Here is a 20,254-nt window from a genome sequence, read left to right as displayed (position 1 = left end):
TGTGACTTGATCTTTGTTTATTGCTTGTTGCTTTTTAATAGTTCGATGTTAGGTCTTTGGAATATTGCTTGCCTTGATGTATGATGAATACTTTTAATCCTTTGGTCACCTTATTTTTTTATAAGTTAATTACTTTCTATTATGTTGATGGATTGTTTTATGTTTTAGATGATTCCCTCTAAATATTGCTACACAGGGACTATTAGATTGAGCTAACTGCCACCACCTTGAGCTTTTTCAGAAGAGGCCCTTTATTAAAAAAATATATATATAATTTCAGTGTTTGTGCAAGGCACTTTTTCCCATCATCAGTGCCTCAAGATGGGATTAGAAGATTAAAAAGATAAAGTGCTTAATTTATTTAATAAGTATCTACCATATTTATTCTGATAGTTTTCTCCACACTTACCTTTTTATTATAAACTAAGGAGGATAAAGGGATCCGTGGGAACTGTCCTAGCATACTCCTCTGCACTCCTAGAGCATTGAGACTTAGGAGAGCAGACAAAATCTGCTCCATAAACGACTGCTGCCCTGTAGCAGTGGAATTACATGGTTCTGGGAGTCTCGATCCCCTAACAGTTGTCCAGGAGCAGCATCTAGATTCTTCTACAGGAGGCTGCTCTAAGCAGAGTTTCTAGTGTGTTTGTGAGAAAGAAGAGGGAAGAGGAGATGGCATTCAAGCCCAGGAGAGTAGGAATTGACTGCATTTGGAATAACTATAGAGGAAGAGGCGTTGATGTTTTAACTAGCGGCTCTGGAGACATATTGGCCCAAGGCTGAGTCCTGGCTCTTCTGCTGTAGCTCTGGGACATGGAGAAGGTGTCTGTAGCCTCAAAAGCCTTAGTTTTCTCATTTGTCATAAGGGTGATGTAATGGTAGAACCTTTTTTCTTGGAGTGATGGTGAGAATTAAATGAGGTAACAGGCACATACACAGCAGAATTTACTTAAATTAGCTTTAGCTTTAAATAAATGCCAGTTATTATTATTAATAATTGAATTGTTTTTAAGGTTCCCATGGCATCCATTTTTGCCTCCTGTGACAACATAATAAGCTTAAGTAACAAAAATGGGTCTGATTTAAAAAGCTAACCCTTTTTAACCTATCATACTCTGCACTCCTAGAGCACTGAGACTTATGAAGCAGATTTTGTTTCTCCTTTCTTTTCTTGATGGTACTGGGGATTGAACCTGTGGGTGCTCTAAAGCCAACCTACACACCTCAACCCTTTTAATTTTGAGTCAGGGTCTTGCTAAGTTGCCAAAGCTGGTCTAGACCTTGTGTCCTGTCCTGGCTTCCCCAGTAGCTGGAATTACAGGAGTGTGCTGTCAGCCTGGCCTTATTTCATGTTTGTCATCTCTTTGAGTCTCCCTGTCTGTAGATTGTGATCCCTGTGGACCCTCAGCTCTGGTTCTTCAGGAGGAAGAGGAGTAAACAAAAAGGACAAGCAGGTGCAAGCAGCTGATACGGGTCTGAAAAGGGGCGAGGGTCTGAGAGCCATAAACCCTGTTCAGAAAGATTGCCACTGCCCTGATTCTATCTAACCCTTTGCCTGCATGACAGGGTCAAAATACTTGATGTTTGGCAAAGTCTTAATTAGCCAATGAAATTATTTCCAGGCTAAAAACCATGCGTGGATGTGTGTACTTGCACTCAAGTTTATGTGAAGAGAGAGAGAGTTTGTGTGCATGCGGGATATAGAAGATCCTTCTTTGCTTTATAATGTAGAGACAAGGCTTGGGGGAACCATCAGTTGATCTAATGTTAGATGCTGGGTTATATGAGAAGTGAAATTTCTCTAAACACTTTTTTTTTTAAGCTGACTTTATATGTTTTTGTCTTAGTTCTGACCTTTTCCACCTTAGAATGATAGAATTTTAGAATGTTAAAGATGAAAATGTGATTGTTCAAATCCATCCATTTTCCTCAATGACCAAGAAATAAACCCACAAACAAGGACAAGAGGGATGGGGAAACTGACATTTATTGATTTCCTTCCAAGTGTCCTGGTGGGCACCTGAGTCACTCAGACACTCATCCTGGAGTTTCATAGTTCGTGTTTGCTTGGTTGTTTAGTTGTTGTTGTTGTTATTTTTGAGACACAGTCTTGCTGCATTACCCAGGCTGGTCTCAAAGTCCTATGCTCAAGGATCCTCCTGCCTCAGTCTCTCAAGTAGCTGGGACTCTAGGCAGGTACCACCATGCCTGTCTTAACACATTTTTTGTTTTTGAGAGTCTTTACTATGCCAGGCACAATGCTAGGAATCATGCATGGGGCAGTAAACAAAGCAGATATCATCACTGCCCTCATGGACGTTACAGGTTGGGCAGGAGGTGTCTGCTGTGGATGAACATCAATAAATACCTACTCTTAAATTGTTAAGTGCTGTGAAGGAAACAAGCAGGACCCGTGTGGAGTGCATAATGGAGAGGGGCTTCTTTCTGTAGCATTATCAGTGAAGGTTTCTCTGAGTAGGAGCCAGATGAGCTAAACCTTGAATAATAACAACAGTGGCAATAATCCTCACAAAGGTCTCATGATAGGTAGGTCTCATCATTATCATCATCTTACATATGAGGAAACAAAAGCCCGAGAGATTTCACAACCTTCTCAAAAGCACACATTAAGAGGATTAGGAGCCAGGTATACAGACATTAGGGAGCAGAACCTTTTAGAAAGTGAGAAGCACCTCATAAAGCCTTGAGAGTGGGAGATGCAAATGACAAAGCCCACTTGCTCTCACCTCATTCTTGCTCTTTCTCACGGTCTTGTGTGTTTAGAGCACTTTCCAGAATCCAGCATAGCTGAAGCCTGGTGAGCAGGCCAGGGTGTGGCAGCAGGTGATGATGGAGAGGCAGACAGAGCCTGGGTCATTTGTTGCCATGTGGGACATTGCAAGGAGTTTCAGTTTCATTCTGTGTCCTGGGAACAACTCACTGGAGGAATTTAAAGAGGAGTGTAAGTAGAGTTTTTTTTTTTTAAATATGTGGAAAACAAATTACAGGGGCTGGGATATAGCTCAGTTGGTAGAGTGCTTGCCTCACATGCACAAGGCCCTGGGTTCGATCCCCAGCACCACCAAAAAAAAAAAAAAAAAAAGAAAACAAATTACAATAGACAGAGTACAATACTTAAGTTTGGAATCTAGAGATGGAGCAAAGGGGGATGGTTTTAAATTATGTATTTTCCAGTTTTTTTATTGAGATAATGCTCATATAAAATTCACTATTTTAAGTGTACAGTCTATGGTTTTTAATGTATTCATAATGTTACCCAACTATTATCACTATCTAATTCCAGAACATTTCTAACACCACAAAAAAGAAGCTCCATATCTCCCAGTCCCTCCGCCCCCCCCCCCCCCCCAATTTCTGCCAGTCACTAATCTACTCTCTGTATCTTTGGACTTGCCTTTTCCAGGCATTTCATATAAATGGGTCAATATAATAAGTGACATTTTACCTCTGGCCTTTCTTTTAGCATACTATTTTCAAGTGTCATCCATGTTGTGGCAAGTATCAATGGTTCGTTCCTTTTTTATGGCTGAGTAATATTTCACTATAAGGATTTTGTTTATCTATAATCAGTTAATGAACTTCTAACTATTTCCATTCTTTCACTATTATAAACAATGTTGCTATGAACATGCCTTTCCAAGTTTTTGTGTGAACATGTTTTCCATTCTCTTGAGTATATATCTAGGAGTGGAATTGTTGGATCATATGATAATTCAGTGTTTACTATTGAGAGACTGCCAAACTGTTTTTCACAGGAATATATTATATTCCTACTGTTAATGTATGAGGTTCCAGTTTATTTGCATCCTCACAAACCCTTGTTATTGTCAGGTATTTTTATTTTTTGAGGGGGAAGGGTTTTTTTAAAAAAAAAAAATCCATAACCATCTTAGTGGGTATGAAGAGGTATCTCATTGTGTTTTTTTAAATTTTAATTTATTTGTTCTAATCAGTTATACATGACAGCAGAATGCTCTTCGATTCATTATACACAAATGGAGCACAATTTTTGACTTCTGGTTGTACCCAAAGTAGGGTCACACCATTTGTGCAATTATCCACATACCTAGGATAATGATGTCTGTCTCATTTCACCATCTTTTCTACCCCCACGCTCCCTCCCCACTCCCTTTTGCCTCATCCAAAGTTCCACCACTCATCTTACCCCCCCCACTCCCATTATGGATTAGCATCCATTTATCAGAGAAAACATTTGGCATTTGGTTTTTTGGGATTGGCTTACTTCTCTTAGCATGACATTCTCTAACTCCATCAATTTGCCTGCAAATGCCGTAATTTTATTCTCTCTTTATTGTCGAAAAATACTCCATTGTGTATATATACCACAGTTTCTTTATTCGTTCATCTATTGAAGGGCATCTAGGTGGTTTCATAGTTTGCTATTGTGAATTGTACTGGCTATGAACACTGATGTGGCTGCGTTACTGTAGTTTATTTTTTTGTTTTGTTTTGTTTTGTTTTTAATGCTTTGGGTATATAGATCAAGGAGTGGGATAGCTGGGTCAAATGGTGGTTTCATTCCAAGTTTCCTAAGGAATTCCATACTGCTTTCCAGATTGGTTGTACCAATTTGCAGTCCCACCAGTAATGTATGAGCGTGCCCTTTCTCCCAACTTCTTGGCCAACACTTATTGTTGTCTGTATTCTTGATAACTGCCATTCTGACTGGAGTGAGATGAAATCTTAGAGTAGTTTTGATTTGCATTTCTTTAATTACTAGAGATGTTGAACATTTTTTCATATATTTGTTGATTGATTGCATATCTTCTGAGAAGTGTCTGTTCAGCTCATTAGCCCATTTATTGATTAAGTTGTTTGTTTTTTCATTTGTTTGTTGGCCATTTATATATCTTCTTTGGACCCGTCTGCTCAAATCCTTTGCCAGTGTTTTAATCGGATCACCTTCATGTTGAGTTGTGAAAATTCTTAATATTTTCTAGATAGTAGACCCTTATCAGATACATGTTTTGCAGATATTTCTTCCTATTCTGTGGGTTATGTTTTTCACTTTCTTGATAGTGTCCTTTGAGTTACAAAATTTTAAAATTTTGATGAATCGAATTTATCTTTTGTTGTTTGTGCTTTTGGTGTTGTTTTAAAGAAATTGTTGCCTAATCAAATTCACGAAGACTTATACTTTTTGTTTCTATGAATGAGCTTTATAGCTTTACTTCTTATATTTAGGTCTTCAATCCATTTTGAATTAATATTTGAATACGGTATTAGCAGGAGTTCAAATTCATTCATTTGCATGTGACTATTCAGTTGTCCCTGGCATCATTTGTTGAAAGACAGTTCTTTCCCTGTTGAAGTATATTTTGGGGGTAGACACACAAGTTGCTAGGGGGATAGGTGGGCAGTAGGAGTGGGAAAGAGGACTCAAGACTACTGCCTTAAGCAGCTGGCATCATGGTGGTGGCACTTACTGAAATGAAGGGTCTGTTATGAGTAAGGATGGGCAGGAATGAGCAACAGTGAAGTGCTCCATTGTGAACTTAAGTTGTCTGTGACACTTTTCTGCATACGGCATATGGACATGTTTGTGGGTGAGAAAGAAGACAGATGAACTCAGGACTTCAGTGAGGGAGAGGAGTGACCAGGAGGTTGGTGCATAACAGAAATAGAAAAGAAGAGGAAGAGGGTGGAGTAGTTAAGATTTGGACCTTAAAGGAACTGGGATTTTTGGAAGAAAGGGGAAGTAGCCTGAATGGTGGTACAAGCCTGTAATCCCAGGGTCTAGGGAGGTTGAGGTGGGAAGATCACAAGTTCAAGGCCAGCCTTAGAACACTTTAGTGAGGCTCTGTGCAATTTAACAAGACCCTGTCTCAAAATAAAAATAAGTGGGAACTTAGCTCAGTGGTAAAGCACCCCTAGGTTCAATTCCCAGTACCAAAAAAGAAAGGGGGAGAGGAAGTAATAGTTTGAAAGAAGTGTTAATGGAAACAAAAATACCTACTCTATGTCCTGGCCTTGAGGATTTATTTATTTATTTTTAATAAAAAGAAAAAGAGCTGGATGTGGTGATGCTCACCTATAATCCCAGCTATTTGGGAGACTGAAATAGGAGGATTGAAAGTTTTAGTCCAGCTAGGCAATTTAGCAAGACCCTGCCACAAAAAACAAACAAACAAATAATACTTCTCTTAAGGAGGACAGCCAGAGGAAAAGGATCCTCAATAAACACCAGGTTTTGATTAAGATTCAGAGAGGCTGAGGGAGTGTTTATTAAAAGCAGCTGAGGATTTATGAACATTGCTTAGTGCAGGAGCTTGAGGACCCAGTGGAAGGTTCAGGAGGGAAGAGCGGGTGTGGGCGATAGGCAGAGCACTGTGAGGATAGGCAGTAAGCAAAGACCGTGGACCCTTCAACTTGTGTGACACTGAAGTAAACAGGTATGCTACATTCCCAGTAGTTTCTGAGAAGGCAAGCACTTGATTCCAGGGCAAATGCTTCCCCAGAGAGTGTGGCAACTTCCTAGGCAGCTTATCTCAACATCTCAAGGAGACACTTTTCAGTAGTGGATTCCAGGGAGGGCAGCTGATGCCACAGAGTTCTGATGGAGAGTTCTCCAAGGTCATATTGAGTTAGCAGCAAAAGCTAGTCTACTAGTCTACTACTATGCCAAACATCAGCTCTGATCACTGCTCTTGCTCGTTCATCTTGGTTGTGGTGCTCATTTACCTTCCTGCTGGCAGAGCTGGATTCATTGTACCCTTAGAAAATGAAAACTAAAGGAAAAATACCCTTGAAGCTAGACAGTGTTCTGCTTTGGGACCAGTAGAGGCGCAGAGCAGGTCTGTGCAGAAAGGATGAGCAATGGCTGGGCCGCACCTGGGCCTGAGAGTAATGGTTGTGACCACTGTGGGCTGCACAACCCTGGCTGTGCGCTTCACTCTTGCATGTGCTCTGTCCACAGGGTCACGTAGGCACAACTGCAACCAAGAAGATCGATGTCTACCTCCCCCTGCACTCAAGCCAGGACAGACTGCTGCCAATGACCGTGGTGACAATGGCCAGCGCCAGGGTACAGGACCTCATTGGGCTCATCTGTTGGCAGTATACAAGCGAAGGACGGGAGCCGAAGCTCAAGTAATCCTTTCTGGTTTTGATTGCTCTAGTTTCTGGCAGATTTCTGGTCACCAAAACTGTATTCTTGGCCAAGTCAGTCTTTCTAGGCATTGGCCTGGGAACCAGAGCTCCATACTGATCCAGTTCAGGGTGCTCACCAGACTTTGGGCCTGTGTATTTCAGGCTACCTCAGAAATCTGCTTGCAAAACAGGCTTATCTGTTCATAAATATAGACATGAGAAAATGAATTTTAACAATTCCCCCAAGCCCTTATATTATACCTACCAACGAAAGCAGTGTGGGAGGTAATGGGAAGGAACTGATGTTGAGCACCTACCACGAGCCAGCCCTGGGCTGGGTACTTCATAACGGGTGTCCTGTTTGATTCTCCCAGCTCCCTATTATATGATCCTCTCTCTGCAGAGGGGAAAACTCAGGGTCAGAGAGTTGTCACTTGCTGAAGGTTACACCAATGGGAGATGACATAGTCAGGATTTGATTTCAGGTCGGTCTAATGTCAGTCCTTACATTATTTCCTTTTGCTTTCTGTAGAATTTTAGTCTGTATTTTTGTTTTCTTTGTTATCAGTCAGTGGCTAATTTTTTTCCCCTCAATCACTAGGTTGTATTCCTCATTAAAAAATTAAATATTTTGTGCTTGAAAGTAGAATCTCTGTGCCTGGACATTCCAACTTGAATTTTAAAGTGCTTTGCTGCATTGGCTCTCCCTTACTTGAATTTCTTCTCTGACAGGCATTCTCTTCTAGTTCTTTGTAGCAATAGAGATTGGAATATGGTAAAATGTAGTGAATACCTTTTTTTGAAAACAGGTTCTCAGGGAAACTTTCTTCTCCCCTCTCCCATTTTTAGAGTTAGCAGAGTTTTTCTTTAAGCACATTAAAAATTTGCACATAAAATTAATTATTCTTTAAACTTCTTCTCCTTCTCCTTCTTCTTTTTTTTAATTTATTTGTATCAGGGATTGAATTCAGGTGCACTCAATCACTGAGCCACATCCCCAGCCCTGTTTTTTATTTTCTTTAGAGACAGGATCTTGCTCAGTTACTGAGGCTGGCTTTGGACTTGCAATCTTCCTGCTTCAGCCTTCTGAGCTGCTGGGATTACAGGCGTGCGTTACCGTGCCCAACTTCTTTAAAGTTTTTATTGACATTTTCATCCGTTTTGCCTGAATAAGTTGTGGATATAAAGATAATCTGTATTGCTCTGATGAAAATGGAAGAAAGCCTTTCCAACCAGAATAACATCAAGCTCAGACAAGGGTAAGTCAGCTGGTCTCCTGAGGCTGTGATGCTGACCCTTTTCAGCATGAAGTGGGAATGGTGAAACATTAAAGGAAGCCATGGCACTAATGGCTTTGTATTGCCTGATTTTATTCTTGAAATGTTTCTTAGCTTGGGTGTTGTGGCACATGCCTGTAATCCCAGCTAGTCAGGAGGCTGAGGCAGAAGGATCACAAATTCAAGGCCGGTTCAAACAAGTTAGTGAGATCCTGTCTCAAAATAAAAAGTACTGGGAATGGGACTCGGTGGTTGTTGAGTGCTGCTGGATTCAATCCTTCATTTAAAAAAATATTAGATAATTTTAGATAATTATATCAAAGAAGATGAGAGGGGAAAGTTCAGCGTGTAACTAAAGTGTGCTAAGCTTGTGTCCAGATTAGAGAGAGTGGAGCCACCAGACAACTACACATGTGAGTCCTAAGTGAAATTATGCAAATGTAAAATGCAAGAGTGACCACTAAGGAAAAAAATTATATGGCTTTCTAAACATGAAAGAGAAAAATGAGTAATGAAAGTTTATTGGTTCAGCTACAGGCAAAGAAGAAGAAGAATGAAAAGAAACAGTAAATGTAACACAAGATGTAGACTTGTCCATCTAGATGTACAGGCAAGGAAGAAGACGAATGAAAAGATACAGTAAATGTAACACAAGATGTAGACTTGTCCAGATGTATCATTAAACACAAATTGCCCCACATCCTCATCAGCATTTGGTTTGTTAGTATTTTGGATTTTAGCTATTTTAATAGGTATATACAGGTATCTCGTGTTTTATTATTGATGTTGAGCACTTTTTCCACATGTGTGTCTGCTATCTTTTTCTTCTTTGGTGAGATATTCATATTTTTTGTCTGTTTAATTGAAATTTTGTTTCCTTATTGATGAGTTTTAACTTCTTTGTGTATTTTAGAAAAAAGTTCTTTAGAAGTTTTGCAAGAAGTTTCCTAATCTGTGGCTTATCTTTTCATTCTCTTAACATTATTTTTTACAGAGCAGAAGTTTTAAATGTTAATTAACTTCAGCTTATTTTTTCTTTCGTGGATTGTGCTTTTAGAGTTAGATCTACAAAGTCATCACCATCCAAATCCAAAGTCATCTAGTTTTCTGTCCTTAGTTATCTTCTAGAAGTTTTATAGTTTTGTGATTTAGATTTAGATCTGTGATCCTAGGCTTGTGATGTAGCTCAGTGGTTAAGTGCTTGCCTTGAATGTGGGGGAACAAGATCCTGGGTTCCATCCCCAGAACTGCCAAAAAACCAAAAATAAATAAATGATCTTTTTTGAGGGTATTTTTTAGGGGGCAGTGAGGGGAAGGTCTAAGGTCTGTTTCTGGATTCCATATTTTCATGTGGATGTCTGGTTGCTCCATCACCATTTGCTGAAAAGACTGTTTGTTCCATTGGATTGCCTTTGCTCTTGTGTCAAAGATTAGGTCTGTGTTTCTGTAGGCCTATTTCTTATCTGTAAGATTTTAAAAAATATTCCTTAATTTGGGGCTGGGGTTGTAGCTCAGCGGTAGAGGGCTCACCTACCATGTATGAGGCACTGGTTCAATCCTCAGTACTACATAAAAATAAATAAATAAAACAAAGGTATTGTGTCCAATTATAACTAAAAAATATTTTTAAAAATTCCTTAACTTATATTTGATTCAAGAGTAAAACAATTTTTGAGAGAAAAATAAAATTCAGTGTGGTTTTACTGTGTCATCAACTTGGTTTACATTCACTCTTTGTACAAAGTCACATTTACTATACTTAATAGATAATTTAAGGGATTTTCAAGAGTCGTTTTGACTATTCCATTTCTGATGTAGAGACTTTAATCATATATTACGACTCTTTTTATATATTAGGATGGCCCTTCCCTGCCTTCTTCCTTGCAGTGTCCCCTCAGCATTCACCATAAATGTGATTGCTATTTATCATGCTCTTGATAGGTGAGCTACTAAAAGCTTGAGAAGTTTGCTGTAGTCCAGAAGCTGGAATAGAGTGCCTTGGAGATTATGGCTATGCTCAGAGCTATCAAAAAGGAATATAATACAAACTGCAGATGTGAGGAGCATGAGTCATTTTAAATGTTCTGGTAATTTATGAAAATTAACAAAAGGTGAAATTAATTTATAGTATATTTAAAAAATATTTTTAGTTATAGATGGATATAGTACCTTTATTTTATTTATTTATTTTTTATGTGATGCTGAGGATCAAACCTAGTGCCTCATATGTGCTAGGAAAGTGCCCTACTGAGCCACAACCCCAGCCCTTATAATATCTTTTATTACATCCAAAATGATATTATTTGAACATGTAACACAAAAATTATTAATGAGATATATTATGTTCTTGTTTTGGTCATAAGCCTTCATTATCTGCTGTTTATTTGTAACTTATAGCATACCTCAGTTTAGATTATCCACATTTCAAAAATGTTTACTAGCCACATGTAGCTTATGGATACCATATTGAATAGTGCACCATATACTAAGAGAGCTGCACCATATACTAAGAGAGCTACACCATGGAGATCATCATTCTGTGGTGAGTTTACTCATTATGACAGAATCTCACCTATCTAGAGCTCTTTGGAAAGTTGGTGGGTTTTGTAGATAGTTGAGGGTTTATCTCATTAAATATCAAATTTCATTTTGATAATTTTTCATAAAAGCTGTCTAAAATATGTTAATATCATCATCTGCCTTCTTAGAGTATAAGATAATGGTTAAAAGTGTGGGACGTAAGGTGTAGCCTCAGTTTTAAGTCTGGTGTTAACGTAACAGCAGGGTGATCTTGGATGGATTACTTAAGCCCCATGTAGTATGGTTTTCTCTTGTCTAGAATGAGGTAGAAGCTATCTAATAGGATATTTATGTAAATGAAACTTGAAAATACATGGCAAATACTTAAGTATACGTTTCTGCTGTTACTAAGTACTCTAGCAGCTACTGCTGCAACCAGTACCAATAATAGTTCAGCAGGAATAGATAGTAAAGCCTGTTCTTGATGAATTGAGGACCCTGCTCTGAGTCCTGTGGGTTTATGACAGTGTGTAGATGTGGGACCTTATGATGTTTCCAGAGAGCTTTGCTGTTTGGGTTTTTTTTTTTGTGTGTGTGTGTTCTTTATAGTTCCCTCTTGCACTGTCTGCGTGCACATCTATAGCCACTCTTCTCTCATTTCTAGGTTACTTCTTCTACTTCATGTCCCTCGGAGTCATCATGAGAACCCCTTCCCTAAATAATACAGTTTGAATGGCCCCTCCCCTTCTGATGCCTCCACATGTGCTCCTGTGCATCCCGAGCTTTATACTCCGTAACTGGCAGCAGTACTCTGTCTTGTTTTGCTTGTTTCTAGTCAAAAATGCCTTTTTCTTCCCCGCTTGATACTTTGCTCAAGCCCAGTGCTCCATCTGTTCCCCTCTCCTTCCTCGTCTCTGGCAACCGCTGACCTTATATCTCTGTAGTTTGACATTCCTTCATTCAGCAAATATTTTGGAGTCCCACACACTAAGTATTGAGGATAAAAGAGAGAACGAGAGAAATACCATTCGATTCGTTCAAAATATTTACAGTGTGTTGGGAAGAAGAAATCATCAAGTGTAATAGTACTTTGTAACTGGCTCATCTCATTTGCCTTATCATTTGTATTCATTCGTGCATTCTACAAATAGGTATTGTGTGTTTGCTATATCCCAGGCATTTTGCTAGGTGTACAGTAGTGAATAGAACTAGATATGGTCTCTCTCTCATGAATTCCACGGTCTACTGAGGGAAGTGGGCAAATGATTAAAATTAATTCAAATAATTAATGTTTCTTAAAAATGGAGTAAAGGGGGCTGGGGTTGTGTCTCAGTGGTAGAGCGCTCACTTTGCACATGCGGGGCCCTGGGTTCGATCCTCAGCACCACACAAAAATAAATAAATAAAATAAAGGTACTGTGTCCAACTACAACTAAAAAATAAATATTGAAAAAAAATGAAGTTAAGTGCTCTGAAGGAAAGAAACGCTGTTTATGAAAGCCTAGTCTAGAAGTTGGGGAAATTCCCTGGGAAAGGGACACCAGAGGCATTTGGTGGGGGAAGAGCCCAGGAGGTGGAGCAGCGTGACCCAAGACCCCATGACAGGAGGAAGCATATTGTGTCAGAGAATGAAAGAAGGCTAGTGTGACCAGAGCACAAAGGAGGAGGAGAGGCTAGAGTGGAATGAGACTGAGAGGTGGCAGCGGCCCCTGTGGGGTCTGGGAGACGTAGACAGATTCTGAAAATATTTGAGAGGGGAAATTCTCAGGACTTGAGGATGAATTAGGTGTGGAATGTGGGAGAAGAGCTGCGTCAAAGATGACTCCCTGGATTTTGGACTTGCACACTTTCTGTGTTGTCGTGCCTTTGACTGAAATAGACAGCATGGGAGAATGGTCTTTGCAAAGTGACTTCCAGGGTTTGAAGAAGAGCCGCAGAGGCAGCAGGAGTTTGGTCTTGCCTACAGCTCTGCTATATATTTCTAAAAGAAGTTCTCAAACAGTCATTGTATTTTGCTTGTCTGGAGTTCAGAGGAGAGGTTAGCTGGAAATGGGAATTCAGGAGTCACCTGTGTAGAGATGTTAATTGTAAGTGAAGAGAGAGGAGGGCCTCCAGCAGATGTGGAAGAACTGTTCATGTGGTGTTGAAGCCATGCAACCCAGAAACCAGACAGGTTCAGAGAGGGGTGAATCCATAGTTAGGGATGTAATGAAGGCTGAGATTACTTGAGCGATATCTAAGAGAAGTCTGATAAGTAGTATCTGGACCATGTCTATTTTATGGTCTTATAGCCCCCAGTCCATAACACAGTGCAATAAATAATTTGTGGAATGGATGAGAGAACATGGGAACATTGAAAGATCTGGACTGAAATGACCCTCCGTCTTGCCTTGCCAGGGGGGCCCTTCTCCAGATGTGTCTGCCGAGACACCCCATATAGATCACCAAGTAGATGTTCTCCACTTGTGATGTACTTACGTAAGTGGTTGGTGTGTTATTGCAAGGTTTCCTCATGAGCTGGATAGAAAGAAAACCCGTCATTGTCATTTTATAGTGGTCAGAGTTTCCACAACACTAGATAACGTGTTGGTAGGTAAGAAGGCAGTGGCATGCCTACTGGGTGTAAAGCACATTAAAGGTATTATCTTATTCCTTACAATAGCTTTATAAGTCACAGCACAGATAACATTTTTGCTGGAAAAAAAAACTGAGAGTCAGGAAATTAAGTAACTTACCAGTACCATGAATATTCTTAGCAAGTGGCATGGGAAGGAAAGAGAGGGTATTAAAAGCAAAGAAGCAGGGGAATGGGTAATGGAATCAGGATTTGAACCTAGGTCTGCGTCCATTTCCCTTGTTGTACTGTATGAAAAAATGAGATTCTTCTCATGAAAAGCATCACGGATACCATAGCCATTTAAGAGACCCCTTCCTTCCCTCCCTCTTCTTTCTCCTTGTTCCCTCCTCCCTCCCTCCCACTAAGCATTTACATGTTATCTACACTGTCCCAGACACTATGCTGGGGATACAGAGGGTCATCAAATAGTTTCTGGCCTTGAGGATCAGGTTGGTGGTTGAGACAGACACCAGATCACACATGTTCAGCCCCAGTGTCATTGAGACTTCTAGAGAAGGGTTCTCTGGTTCTGCTTGGAGATGGAGGCCTGGATTGAATGGGGGCCAGGGTGGGATGATGTCAAGGAAGCAGCCTTAGTGGAACTGATACTTGAGCTATAGCTTAAATCTTTCTGACCCACGAGGAACAGGGAGCCTCTGGACTGAATGGTGATGGGAACTGCATGTGACTTGAGGAACTGCAAGCAGTGGGTGTAGTTGAGCCTAAGTTGTGTGTTCTAGAATAGCAGGGGATTGGTTGGAAGGTGGGGAAAGTACAGCGAATGGTATTATGGAAGGCAGCTTCTGTTAATGGGCTCTTGACCTTATTCTAAAGGTATGAAGGCTTTAAGCATGGAGGTGAAGGCATCACAATTATGTTTCTGAAAGATCCTTTAGGTAGTGGTATTGAGAATGGTTACAGAATGGTTTATAATAGATTTTATGAGTTTCTGAAATTCAGAATTCTGCCAACTGAATTTGTTTGAAAAAATATCCCCAGTTTAGAACAATATGAAGAACTTCCCAGAAATGACAGAAAGATAGAATTAGCAAACAACAATGTTAAATTAGCTATTATGAACATGTTTAATATGGTCAAGGTGACAGAGCCCTAAATGTGAACATGATGAAGAGAAAAATAGAAGGTATTTTTTTTTAAAACCCAAATGGAATTTCTAGTGATGAAAAATATAACAACAAAGAAAACTACACTAGATGAGATTAATAGCATGTGGCAAGTATCAATGAATTTGAAGATCATCAGGTACCATCCAAAAAGGAGCTCAGAGTAGTACCAGGGTCTTGCTTTTACTTAGAAATTAGTGGTTATTTCTCTAGAACTTCTGTACCAGAAAATTTGAGATTAATTATTCCTCTGTGAGATTGCTTTGTCTTAACAAATCTTATACTGTTACTTACCAATTTTTACTTTCCATTTTATGGGTCTTGGAGAAAAGGAAATCTTGACAGTCTTAAAACTTTAAAAAAAATTTGTTTTAGTTATACACGGATTTTGTTTGTTTTTATGTAATGCTGAGGATCAAACCCAGTGCCTCATATGTGTAAGGTAAGAGCTCTGCTACTGAGCCAAAACCCCAGTCCCTTAAAAAATTTTTTTCTTTTTGATCTGACTTCAGAGAGATCAAATTCTAAACTGTAAGTTGAGGACTTTGTTTTTCTTGCTAATGCCTGACATGCACTTAATATTGATTCTGCTATCACAATAAACACCAAAGCCCTAGTAATGAAAGTTCTGGACATTTTGGAATCATGCCCTTTAAATTTTTCATTAAAAACAACATAATAAGTATTCATCTCTCTGGTTATACTTAAGCATATTTTGCAGTTTTCAAAGAAGAGTGAATTTTTGTGAGTGTGTAATTTAAACATGCCAGATCACATTTGGTAAAATCTGAGATGCTTCCTGGAATGCTCCTGAATTTTCATATATGAATTATATGACATCTATATATGGGCCACAGGCTTTTGTCACTTCATGAAAGCCACACCAACATTGAAAATAAAATGAATCTTGATCAAAATTCAGTGAAATAATTTTTTCTAATGAAAAATTTTAATCTAATTTGATGAAAAATAACTGAAATTGGGTTATTATGCTTACTAAAGGTTTGATTCCACATCTGCATCCCCACTACTCTCACGGATCTCTTTCTCACAATTGTCACCATTTTGCACCTGTTCATTGTTCAAGCTTCTAGTCCTTTTATAGGCTCATGGTCCTTCAGAGGAACTACTGCTTCCATCCCAAGCCAGCTCTAAATTAAGCCTCTTCTTATGGACCCAACCTGTTCTGTTCTTGCCTTTTTAGTCTTTTGATCATTCTTCTCTGGTAGTGAGTCAAAAACTAGGCATTCTAGGTTTCTTTGCCTCCTGCTTGACAAGATTTTTTTTTTTTTTAATGTTAGACACTGGTTAATTTGAGTCATTTAATCCTCGCAAGACCTTTATGTGGAATATCAGATTATTTCCTCTATAATTCCAGAATTTGGTAGAGAAAGTGACCATTTAGGAACCTGGGGATGAAGGTGAAGCAGGAAGTGCTCAGGATCTCTAGGAAAAGCGATTCTCTCTGTGTGGGATGCTGAGAGGTTTCCCTTTATTTCTTATACTGCTCCATATTTCTAAATTGTGTACAGTAATCACATATTACCCTTATTAGAAATAAATGTTTTAAAAATAAAGGAAAATGAGAGTCACATGTACTTAGAATATTTGGAAAGTATAGAAAATTATTTTTAAAATGCTCACAGCTTACATGTATGCATAGTCTTTGTAAACTTTTTGGCATTTGTTTCTAGTCTTTTTATCTGTAGACAATTGAAACTTTTTACACAGTTGTAATCATTTCTGGTTTTTCTCCATTAAAAAGTGGTATGCCAGTACCCATATCTTGATGGATGGTCTATAAAATTGATGCTTTCCTCCTCACCACTTCCTGTGCTGCCTTCTCCCCTTGTCTTGAGCTACAATCTCTAACACATGTACATTGCATAGAAAGCCCCATTTGGTTAACAGATATCACTGTGACAAGCATGAAAGGAAAAAAAAAAAAAAAAGAAAGAAAAGCTTATTACGTCCCCTCTTCTCATTAACACATACCTCATTAATAATACCCTTTATGTTTTTTCATAGTGATTCAGTCTACATATTTATATATTCATTCATTTAACAAATATTTGTTCACTACTTTCTAAATGCCAACCAGCCATTTTACTCTTCAGCAAACATGCAGAGACAATAGAAGATTCCCTGTTCTTTAGGAGAATCTGGTTTCATAAATAGGAAAAAGAGCAATGTGTTGTTGATATGTAGAAATATTAAACAAGTTCTGTTAAACCAGAGAGGAGACTCAGTTGGATTTCAGAGACTCACGTGATTCTCCTGGAGAAATCAAGGAAAGATTTTATCAGATAAGAAAATGGTTCTCAGACAGATTTTTTTTTTTTCCCAACTGGTTAGTGGCTGAGTTAGCATTTAAATCCTGTTCTTTGCACCAAACAATGTCATAGGAAGGCTCCCCTTTTTTCCTTATGTTGTAAACTCTAGGTGTTGGTGTTTGGAAATTCCTGGGTTGGGGACTGCTGAACCCCTTTTCCTTCTCCCATTTCAGAATGTCATCAGTTTTTGATAAGATCAAAATAGGAGTAAAAGGGAGAGGAGACATGAATTCTCTAGACCAGCTTTATCTGTTTAATTAGATAATCATGATCTTGCTATTCTGTTTTTTTAGGTCTCACTACCAATCTCTAAAAGTAAAAGACTGAAATAAATCTAAGCCTCTAATTTTTAAGATAAGTAATGGGTCATGATTTTGTCCTTCTCTTCAAATGCCAAATGTGGCATTTCCTTAGAAATGTGTGTTCCCAAACACCTTGGGAAGTGATGCGTCTTAACAAGGACTCTCGATTGCCAGCTTTGAATCTCAACACTGTCACTTACACACTGTCTAATCTTGAACAAGCCACTTAACCCCCTTGAGCCTCAGATTTCTAATTTATAAAATAGAAATAATAATAATAATAACTGGTTCTTGCACAGATTTGATATGGAGATTCAATCCAGTGAGCTTATGTGTTGGCACCCCTTTGCACAGTGTCTGGTACATAGTATTCAGTAAATATATCCAATGATTAGTGTTGAGTGAGTACTAATTTGAAATTCTGAGCAGTTTTAAAGTCAAAAATACAATAGCAGCTTTACTAATGATCTCTTTATAAAGTCATAAAGAACCAGAAAGTCTATGCATAGAATATGGAATGTTGGTCTTTATCTTCTCAAGGGTTGGAACACTGTGTGCTGCTAAACTTTACTGACCCAGAAGAGACTTCCATTAGTCTTGTATAATACAGCAGGAGTCATTCTTTTCCTTGCTGTGTTCCCAGTGCTCAGGGTATGCTGCAGCACAGGTAGGCACTTTGTAGATGTTTTTGAATGAATGATTTCACACTTTGTATTTAAGAACTGAAGAGAAAAATAATAGCACTTGGCAGTGAACCCTTTGGTTTGCTCTCAGATCTTAGCCTGTGACATTTGTTGAATTTGCTTTGAGGGGACTTGGGAGCGTCCAGTGACAGTCATAGCAGAATTCTTCTGATATCAATGTTTGGCTTTCTGCTTTGATCAATAGGCTTATTATTTGCCCTTGAACCTCTGTGGTACTGGGGAATCACAGGCATTTCTCAGGTTGATTTACATGGCAATAAATAATCTGTGCTGTCTGTTGCTTGTCTCATCAATGTCTGCCCTGTTCATAAAACCCTGGGGGCTCAGCAGCCCCAAGGCTTCAGCGTTGTGGAAGTGCTAACTCTGGTTACAAATGTAGGTACCTGGAACCTGGAACAAGCTGGTCAGTTCATTGTTGCTTTGTTACTCTAGTATGTATTTACAATTTATGTATTAACATAATTGTAAAAGTGAGTTTCCATCTGATTTGATTATCATGGTTACATTATCATTTATTTTTTTACTTCTGTTATACGCTAGGCACTACTTACATCATCATCATCAGTAATTAATTAATTTTTGGTACTGGGGATTGAACTCAGTGGTGTATTACCACTGAATCACATCCCAAGCCCATTTTATTTTTAATTTTGAGACACTGTCTCACTAAGTTTCTTAGGGCCTCACTAAATTGCTGAGGCTGGTCTTGAACCTGTGATCTCCTGACTCGGCCTTCTGAGTTGCTGAGATTACAGGTGTCATCACTGTGCCTGGCTACTTACATTATTTTATCTAATCTTTACAACTCTAGAACTAGGTGATTTTACCATTTTTAGAGATTGGCAACTAAAACTCAAGGGAAAGCTTATTCTATGAAATCACATAGCCCATGAGCCATGGAGCTGAAATTTGAGTTCAAATCTTTCTGCCCACAAAGCATTTAGCACTGTACTGTGATATTTTTATCATCTAAAGTGCTTTCTTTCTTCTGCTTCTACAGTTGTTGGTGGTTAAATTGGTATCCTGCTACAAAGATCTGAAAGTTTTCTATACCATTCCAAGACAAATTTTAAATTTCTTAACAGCATTGCAAATACATAGAAATTTATAGTGACACACATAGCCAGATTACTTTCTTGTTATCCATCCATTTAGCAAATTTACAGTTTCCATTAATTTTAATCTATCTCTGTTACCTGTTTTATACAATAAATATCTCTTAGCCATGACAGAGTCACGGAGTATAGATTACCTGAAGTAGTTCTCTGAATAAGCAGAGTTGCAGCTAAAGATTTGTGAATTAATTGGGAAAATTGCAAATCAGGTAGTCAGTGAAATAATTCATTGTCACATCCAATCAATAAACTTTGTAAATCAACTCATTTAATTCAAAAAATGATCTTTATAGATCAAGCAACCAATTAAACAATTAGCATACACTTTGCAATTAATTAATTTAAGCATCAATCATGTAATTAAAACTCCAAATTTAAGATGGAGAATTTAGAATTCTCTTGCCTTGTGAACTATTAGAATGTGCTTCTGAAGCTAGCATGCTTCTGAATGCTAGCAAGTCTGCAGTTTTGAAGAGGGTGTCCGTAAAGTGTTTAAGTTGGTTTCAGTTTTAAAGTGTTTGTATGTTAATATAGTTTTCTACCCTTTTTGAACTAATTAACTTTTTACTTTCCCCAAAGAGGGGAGAAGAGGGTGTGTATTGATTCTGTATTGGGAAAAACTGAAAACCAGGAGTACTGACTAGACATTCAAGGGAAGTAGGAAATGTCCAGAAGTGGTCAATTGGCCCAGGGGTCTGTGTCAGGATGTATCAGGCCATTTGCTTTTATTCTGCTAAGGAAGTGTGTTTGAAATCACACTGCCGTGTGAGTTACTCTTATAAAAAGGAGAACTATAGGACTGATTTTCTATATGGAGCATCATGTGTTACTTTTGTGTTATTTCCCTGAGCTAGAGCACAGGTAGTGTCTTAATCCTACCCATTAATCAAAGGCCTCTGGCTACACCCACTGCAAGTAATTTTTTCCTGTGTTTGTAGTTTGGTTTGTATCTAATTATAGTTAATGTACTGCTTACTTTCCCCTCTGCTATACTGTAAACTTCCCTTAGGACTAATACTAAATCTCACCTTTGATCTCGGAGATTAAGTTCTGCATCTTAAGCATAACAGGTGCTCAGTACAAGTTAGAAGAGTAGAGTAATATAAAGACCCTCAGCTAGGTGCACTGCTG

At 38.6% G+C, this 20,254-nt stretch overlaps 1 protein-coding gene and 1 non-coding gene across 6 annotated transcripts in view; both read left to right on the top strand.

Moving 5' to 3' along the window:
• Window positions 1–20,254, top strand: part of Mapkap1 (MAPK associated protein 1) — a 232,650-nt gene that overhangs the window by 102,975 nt on the left and 109,421 nt on the right. For all 5 annotated transcript variants that reach the window (XM_046451278.2, XM_046451276.2, XM_046451275.2 and 2 more), the window contains one exon: window positions 6,959–7,131. In XM_046451278.2, coding sequence (XP_046307234.1) covers window positions 6,959–7,131 — 173 coding nt within the window. The remainder of the gene's footprint in view (window positions 1–6,958; window positions 7,132–20,254) is intronic.
• Trnav-cac (transfer RNA valine (anticodon CAC)) lies at window positions 3,014–3,085 on the top strand. The gene has a single exon. It is a non-coding gene; the product is annotated as a tRNA-Val (tRNA).

This window comes from Marmota monax, unplaced genomic scaffold (assembly GCF_021218885.2).
Source record: "Marmota monax isolate L192 unplaced genomic scaffold, Marmota_monax_Labrador192_F-V1.1 WCK01_AAM20220418_F8-fsc00020, whole genome shotgun sequence".
NCBI classification, from domain to species: domain Eukaryota; kingdom Metazoa; phylum Chordata; class Mammalia; order Rodentia; family Sciuridae; genus Marmota; species Marmota monax.
Note: the sequence above shows the minus strand (reverse complement) of the source record. Positions and strands in the feature narration are given on the sequence as shown.